The 8859-nt window shown below is 41.5% G+C and overlaps 1 protein-coding gene across 1 annotated transcript in view; it reads right to left on the reverse strand.

The window, feature by feature from the left end:
• Positions 1-8859, reverse strand: part of SLC35F1 (solute carrier family 35, member F1) — a gene marked incomplete at its 5' end in the record, with an annotated part of 98516 nt that overhangs the window by 43831 nt on the left and 45826 nt on the right. Inside the window, one exon of the mRNA XM_010138366.1 lies at positions 805-932. Within this exon, the coding sequence (XP_010136668.1) occupies positions 805-932 (128 nt within the window). The remainder of the gene's footprint in view (positions 1-804; positions 933-8859) is intronic.

The raw sequence follows: 8859 nt of genomic DNA on the forward strand, positions 1-8859 counted from the left end.
GTGTGAGGAGTCCTCCCCCTCAGGAGGAAGGAGTGGCAGAGACAATGTGTGATGAACTGAACTGCAACCCCCTTTCTCCACCTGCCTGTGCCACTGGGGGGAAGGAGATAGAGAAAACTGGGCGTAAATTTAAACCTGGGAAGAACAGAGGGGTGGGGCAAGGTGTTTTAAGATCTGGTTTTATTTCTCATTATCCTAATCTGCTTTTGACTGGCACAAAATTAAACTAATTTCCCCAAGGTGAGTCTGTTTTGCCCGTGACAGTAATTGCTGAGTGATCTCCCTGTCCTTATCTCAACCCATGAGCCTTTGGTTATATTTTCTGTCCTCTGTCCAGCTGAGGAGGGGAAGTGATAGAGAGGCTTTGGTGAGCACCTGGCATCCAGCCAATGTCAACCCAACACACAACTTTTGCACTCAGATCGAATCACAGGATCCTAAAAAACGTGCTTGTACTTTTTTCCAAGTACAGTATAAAGTGAGAAAAACATGAAAACATGAAAAACCTGAAAATATTTCCTTAAAGGATCATATTAGGCAAATAATGCCAAAAATGCAATAATGAACAGTTTAGCACAGGAAAATAAAATGAAAGCCAATATGGTTTAGTACAGTTTGGAAAATACTGAGTAATAAAAAATAGTCCAATATGGAAAACCATGTCTTGTAAGTCAGCATGACAAAGTGCACAGAACACACAGGCAGCAACTAGCTATTAGTGCACTGAAGCTAATGGACATTGCACCATTGATCCCATTGAGCCTCTTATCTTACCTCAAAAGGGAAAATCCTTTGAGTCCTTACCTGCACACTAGTAAGAGTGGTGTATTGATAAGCTTTGACTACCAGGTAATTGGCTTCTATGTCTATTATCCCCAGGATCATGTACTTCCACCATCTTCTTTTCAAAATTGCCAGCAAGTTTTCTTCTCCTGTGGTAATAAACAAGAAGGATTATGTAAAAGAGTTAAGTTTACATGCACAAAATACCTGCCTGTCAAGACAAATCATCTAGGTCTCTTGTATTTACCATACACAGTTGAAAAGCACCACATATAAAGAGGTATTGCAAGGAGGTGAAAACCAACAGACCCTAATTTGTCTTGCAGATGTTAAAAAAGCCAGCTTAGCAAAGTAAGGTGTGAAGACCAGATTGTCACTTCACTTAAGATGTAAACAACGCTGGAAAAAACAAGTACAGCTTGGGCAGACTGTAAATATGTTCTTAGTTTTCCTTTTATATATACACGTTGTATAAAATGCTGAAGAATAGAGTTGTTTATTACATGTTTTTATACTTTCCATACATACTGATAAATATTGTATCACACCTGGTATTGTCAGAGCGGGGGACTACCAGTATTTGCAAATGCGATGGAATATTAGAGCAAGAGAGTAAGAGGATCGTCACTCTTGAGCAGATCCTGTTCCAAGGACGGTTATTACGACCTGAGAGGTTCAAAATACTAGACCTGTTGAGAGAAGGGCTGCGCCGAGACAAAGAGATTTGCGTGTCAGGTTGCTCTGCTCCCAGGATTGATTTCTGAAGCAGGCAGGTTTGCTACCTTCTATGGCAGCCCAGTAAAGAGGCTTAATTTTCACCATGTGAAGACCAACAGTACAATGTGGCCTGCATATCAAACCCCCAAATTTCAAAAGGTCAAAGCATTCCTCACGCTAGGCTAGGGATTATTGTTCTCCGTTCAAAAAAATCTGGCTCATTAGTGAGGGTGGGCAAACCTGTTACTTGTTTGCATTACGGTAAGCTACAGACATTACGGGACCCCACTACGAAAGGGGACGGACATACTGACTGTGACTGAACACAGCGTCACTGCAGACCTTCAAGAGTCTGTAGCCTAAATAGGGGTCTAAGTGGGTTTGACCTGTACTGCCAAAGTACCATAGATGGAATTTGAACTGTCTTGAAAGTTTTTAAAAATAAACCCATTATTCTGAGATTTGTTCATGCGGCTGCAGCCTTTGTAAATGGCTGCAATCATCAAAGTGAGTGGAGGAAAATACAGAATAAAAGGAACATTATTGTCAATTGCCACCAAAACTTGCTCAGGCTTCGCAATTCTCCCTAATTGTTTTCCTTCATCACAAGTGTGTTTGCTTTCTGGTTCAAAGAGACCTGGTGATACATGGGTTGCCATACCATCAGAAACGGCAGGCTCTCTTTAGCACGGGAGTATCTCAGAGCTTATAAAACGCAATCACAGAAAAACAGATAATTACTTCACAAGTTGATTTAGAAATCTTAGACGTTAAATCTTGGCCCCATTGAGTAACTTGAAATAGCGACTTGAATTAGAATTTACCTGAACAAAGCATCTGAATCATTCGACATTTGTTCATTAACAGATGCTCACACATACACACTTCCAGTGTGATATTATTAGGCAACAACCTAATTATTTGTTACAGTGATAATGACACTGAATGCAAAACTGTAAATTATAAAAAGCTGTCCTTCCTTTTCTTCCTTCCCTCCCTTCATTTTTCTCTTTCTTTCTCTCAGTAAGCAGCACAGAAAGAGCACAAACAAGGTGGTCAGTAGGCTAATTATTCTAAGACTCTAAATAAGGAGTCACTGCATTCACCCATACCACACCTTCCTGTTACCACCGACTCACAGAACTCATGAAAAAGCAAATCACACTCTTCAGACATGAATTATGACTACATTTATGATTTGTTACGATGATCTGAGTATCCAGGAAGAGGAATATTTAATACATTTCAGGAGGTATTTTCGAAAAAAGCATTTGAGATTAGATGTCATAATTCCTACTGAAACAGAGGTACTGAAATTATGTCTTTATGTTTTTATGCTGCCCAGGTAATACCTTTAAACCACCAACAGAACACATTGATGCAATCGAATGTCATGGTTAACATTTCAGAGTGATTTCTCATTTTAATTGCAATGAGAAAGATTAAAACTCAAAGACATCAAACTGCAGTCTCTGTTCCAGCAGTGAAAATCCCACCTGAGCCTGTTTTTGTTACAGTAGGACCTTGGTGGTACCTACAAAGCAGAAAGAAGCAGCAGGCTCAAAAACTGCACTGGCGTTAGGTTGCCTAAGCAAGGACTATGGACACACCTCAAGAACTCTTTTGGTGCCTTTGGTTTGCATTCTTTCTCCAGCTTCACTTTCCAGTTACAGATCACTGTACTGCTCAGACGTGGCCAAATAAGTTAGCTTTAAAAAAAAAAAGTATGGCTATGACTTCTGGCTAACAGGTAAAGTCAGAGTTTCCACAGGTAGAAATTAAACATTGTACAATTTTAACTGACATACATGATTCTCTCTTTTGCTTTCTCAATCCTTTCTTTGCTAATGACAGAAATGAGAAAAAATATTTGGGAAGTGGTATTTTATCTTTGATACACAGTTCTGAGATATTTCGAGCTCCAAAAGATCAGTTTCAGCTGAGAAGGCTGGGCAGAGCGAAAGGCAACGCCAAAATGAATTTATGCGGGCACTGCACAGCTCTGCTTCACAGCAAGCATCTTTGTCTTGCCCAGCAGAAACTGGAGAGATGTACAGGTGTTCAACGCGACAGAAATAAAATGGAGAATTTGTTCCTGAAAAAAAATTCTTGTGCAGGAGCTGAATCTTTCTCTGGTACGTACTTGTCTTCACTTCCACTTGCTGCATCTTCTCTTCCTTAGTGTCTCTGGCTTCTGACCAGCGTCCCTCTGCCCACATTATTATTATTGATCATTATTAACATTATCAGTTGTGCGGATCTACAAGCATTAACAAAATTGATGGAACCCATTTGAGAGTGTATCTGAGCAAAAATCAATGCTCATTTAACACTGTTCATCTGGGGACTGTTATTTATTCACTGCTCTCTATTTCTTTGGTGTTCTCATCACAATTCACAGAAGGGAATGAAACGCCTCTAAAATGGGAGACTTTCTGGGGATAAGGGCAGAAGAAAGAAGATGATCATCTGCAGTGTGAGTCCAACGCTATGGATAAATCACAGAAGAAGCAGGTGGAGTCCTGGTTTTGACATGGGGCAGAAATAAAGCCACTATATTCAAACGTTGCACTTTTCCAAGAGCGACCCAGTAGAAGACAAGAGTGGAAGACAGGCTGGAGAAGTCGTGGGCTGCCCATAGGACAGGACCTCTGGAGAGCAATCGCAGATGGCATCCTCAGTGGATTCAGATAGCAAGGAGAAGGAAATGGGAGTTAGGGAGCTAAGTGGGAAGCCTTGACTCCACTTAAGCAAACGAATTATTCAGGTCTTTTGAGGTGTAAGCATTGTAGGCCAGATGTCTACACCTAAAATAGCTGGTGAAGGATTTTAAAAGTTTTTTTCACCTAACATATTCCAAATGAATTGTTTAGGATGAGAAAACCAGTATTTTGCAAATAAACATCTCTCCCACTGAATGTAAAAGAAAGAGAGATGATGTTAGATTGTGTGTTTCTGTTATTATCTCAACGGGATTGTGACTAAGGCTTCCAGCCAGTCACATAAACAAATACCAAACGATAAAGTGTGCAGGTTAGCAACATTTCCAGCAAGCCAAAGCACATATTGATGTCCACGAACAAGCATTTATGTGAGTGCACGGAGTAATGTCATCTTTGGAAACTGCCAGCTTTTGACGGAGAGCCCCTTTCAAAAAACAAGCCCCTAACGTCGGTCAGCACTCAAGCTTTTGAAAATGTAACCCCTCCTATTGAGTCTAATCCAAATGCAATGTCGATTCAAAAGCAGATTGCTTTTAAAGAATGATTTATGCAAGAACGTTTTAAGATTCAGAAGTCTAGCATACTGTTAACACAGAGAAATACAAATCCTCTCTCTTTGCCCTTTCCAGAAGGATAGGTTTAGGTTTTATGTTTTTTACTGATTTTGCAGTGAGACACACAGTTGACAGTTAGATATACAGAGGAGCTCTTAATGTTTGGAAAAAAGCTGTAGCTTTGCCTCTGCTGGCTCAAATTAAAAATCAACAAATAAGCTGCTTTGTAGAAGAGATGATTTTACATCCTATAATAAGGATTTACCTCTGGAGGGTTACAAAATTAAAAATAAATTAAAGAGAGAAAATTAAAAGAGGCTTTAGCTGTGCAGTGTCTACCAAAAGTGCATATATACGTGTTCAAAACCATTTTCACATTCACCTACACAGCTGCAGAGGTATAATTATAAAAAAAAAAGCCACAACCCACCAACAGCCATTAAGATGGCAAATTCTCAATTATTTGCGTATGGGCTTGGGACACAGGTAGAATAAGGGCACTTCTAGACCAGAAAAGAAGCACATTGCTTCTCTTTCATCCACTGCAGTCTCCCACGTTTAATTCAGATGACATTGTGCTATTTAGATCAAGATCATCAAAGGAGCTCTGCTCTCCTTCTGCTTTACAGAGCTCAGCGGAAGAGATCTAAATGTGTGCAGGAGGCTTGCAAGGGGCTGTCTCCACAGCGTGGAGAGGGAGGGCTGCCGGGCACGCTGGTCCTCCCCTGCCTCTAACAGGAGCACCAAGGCCCAGTGCTACATGGTAAAGAAGCAAAAGTCTTACAGAGAATGAAGATTACACCAGAATTTACTTATTATCACTTTCTTTGAAAGAGCGTCTCGGTTACAAAGCTCAGTTACAGGATAGTTGCTTCTTTTCCATACTGACCCATGGGAGAGACTCTTGCAGGTGCAGCAACATTGCTCCTCTGCAGTCTTTGCAGTCACCCAGGCCTGCTGCAGGACCAGGGGATGGATAACAGCATGCACGGTTAACACCGATCTTCTCTGTATTGCCACGCCAAGCGGCTCCCACGCCTCAGCAATAAAACCTTGCTGGTTCAGGGGACTTAAAAGTCTGTTGAAGGCTGCTTTCCACTCTCCACAAACCTCAAAAGAGCTGTCCCTCTTCTGTGTGACTTGAAATCCTCGACCCAAAACGGTTTCTTATTTCCTCATATCTGCTTGTATTACTGACAACTACTTCATGGTAATACTGTTGCCTGAAGGCAAAACACCACCACTGATTAATTATTTATGCAGTAGAGAAAATGTTCTCTTACAGGAATGCTCCCCCAGACTGGCTTCACAAAACACCTGAATATACTCCGGTCACCTTACGGTTGACTGCTTGAAGTATTTTCCATAAGCCTTTTGGAGACTAGATAACATCCGTTCCTTTTGCCCCTCAGAACATCGGATTTGATCTTATCCAGAGCTCCCTTCTGCTTCTGCTCCCACAGAGGGAAAAGCACATCCCCCCCAGACATGCTGCTGGTGTAAAGGCCCCAAACCACTGCTGCAAGCAGCTCCTGAGCTCTCCAGCTGCTGGCCACATGTTCCTGCCAGCACTGGTGCCTGTGGGGCTGCACGGTGAGCCAGGGCAAAGAACTGCCTGGAAACAAAGGGTTTGAGGTTTCCAATCATTTTTCAGACTGAGTCCTGCGCAGTCTGTGACCAAATTTATGTTAGTCCTGAGTGGGGTGAGGACCAAGTAACAGCGGACCCAGGCAAGTGTCAGCTATTCCCTTGTCCGACGCAGGCTCTGAATCATGTGGGCATCCTATCCATCACAGAGCGACAGCAGTCACTGAACAAACCCAGCAGCCAGCAGCACCACCCTTGCTGTGGCTATGCCGTGGGCGATGTGGCTGCAGGTCTTCCCGCCCCCTGAAGCCAACCTGCAATGGGTGGTGCTGCTGTGGTGGAATGCAGTCACGGACACTAGCTGGCACACGCGCCTCGCCGGGGGTGAGCTACATCATGGCAATGTGTTTGCACCTTCTTAGGAAGTTAATTTTATTTACCAGTTACGATCAAGAGGATTTTTCCATTCCGAAGGAGTTCTATTTATTTTCATTGTGTTTCAGCTCTGTGGCGTTTGAACCTCTACCTATCATAGTAACGTTTATTTGGCTGGCACTTTGGAAAAAGGTTCTTTATGTAACCCTTGATCTTTATGTAATCTTTGATCATAGGAGTAACAGAAATGGAAGGTAAGGTTGGTACCAGTTCTATATGCTGCTTCTGTCATTTTGAGCCTCCTCTTTTCTCTAACATGCTTAGCCTATAAATGACATAACACAGCTTTCCAGTTACCAAATTACAAGCTCATCTGAAGTATTTAGGCTTGTTGCCTAAAGAGATTTTTGCAGATCGGTCTGGTTTAACCCTGGATGAAAATCATAATAGCTGAAGTCATATCTAGGAATATGAATGCACATTTTCATAAAACATGAAAGGATTTATTTTTGGTGCCTTGATTTTGATCCAGCCTCAGCTCCATGGTTAGATCTGATAAACTTCAGATGTCATCTTATTTCAGGAGATCACTGGTCATACAATTTACTTTAAAGAGTAAATTACAACTAAAATGCAAGTAGTTGGTGGTTTTGCTGATGCCTCAGTTTCTCTCCACCTGCCTGCCCACTAGATTACACACAGTTTTTCCCTTGGTGGCAGGCACAATGCTGTATATTACTGCCATGGGTTACTGCAAGAAACACACTGTGTCGAGAACCATGTAAGAAAGCTCTGAACGCTGCAGTGTTTCCAAAATAGATGTCTACACTCCCAGCCCTTTAAAATGTTAAGGTAAAGATGACTGTGGTGTTTCTAGCACACAAGTACTTAATTTAAGTTGTCTCATCTCCCAGCCTCAACTTAGGTAATCACCTTTCCTGAAATGGCAGCCTGGGTCCTGGGAGAAACGCTTGCACCTCTGTAATGCCGAAGGACATGAGCACACCAAGAAGCCAGAGCCTTCTCTCAAACGTGGAATTTTATTAGATCCTTCTGTCTTCATGCATGAAATTTTCAAAATTGATTTCTGATCCACAGTACTCTCAGATTTAAGCTACCTCTGAGACCCTTAACAGTGAGCTAGCACTGTAGTGTGCCAGCTTCTGGGATTAAATCCGGTTCCTCTCAAACAGACCTGCTTCAAAACAGGCAGTTGGACTAGATGATCATTGTAGGGCCCTTCCAACCGAAATATTCCATTTTATTATGTTCTATCCTATCATTCTAAAACAATCCTATTCCTTTGCTTTGTAAGCTCCACAGTCAGGTCCTTTTTTCACTGTTTATCTTATTTTATCTAGTATGAAACTACTTAGAGCACTGCAAAGAAAGGTTTTCAGAAGAAAAAAAAATCTCATTTTCAAATTACCACAGTGTTAGTGAAATTAAAGAAATCTGCATATATCTCTGTATATCATGTATAAACGTGTAATTTGCACGAATAATTTATCCTCCTGGATAATCTTGGGCATGGTAATAATATCGACAAGACTTACTTAAAGTTGAATAATCTTAAAAGAAGTATCGTTCATTGTTTAAGGCAGAGGAATCAGTTAGGGTGCATGAGCTTTCCCTTTTTTTTCCTCCCCCTTCATCAGCTCATTACAAAAAGTTGGTCCAGCCACCTACCCACGCTGTGACATTTTTTCCCCCAGCAGATAGATATGAAAAATGAATTACCTACTTATTATTCGCGATTCCTATAAAGTTGATTTCCTAAAGCATGAGATTTGCCTGAGATAGTAAAATAAAAAAGACACAATGCAAATTGTCATTACCACCCACGGAGCAAGCGGATCCAACTGAAGCTGAACTTCTAGCCTTGTCTTTAGAAGACAATAAGAAGAGAATAAGGAAGTCAAGGAGTGTGTTTCTTTCTCCGTTTCTCATCAATAATGTTTGAACACGCTGATCCCATTTAAATCTAAACTGACACAGACTGCAGAGATATTTGTTCCTACAGGCTTTCTGGGATCAGGTAACCAAGCAGAAGAGAGAAAACCTAACGCCGCCGCCACTAGGTATAGGCTTGGGGGTAAAAGCCCTTCTTATTAAGACAC

This window comes from Buceros rhinoceros, unplaced genomic scaffold (assembly GCF_000710305.1).
Source record: "Buceros rhinoceros silvestris isolate BGI_N320 unplaced genomic scaffold, ASM71030v1 scaffold4986, whole genome shotgun sequence".
Lineage (NCBI taxonomy): Eukaryota > Metazoa > Chordata > Aves > Bucerotiformes > Bucerotidae > Buceros > Buceros rhinoceros.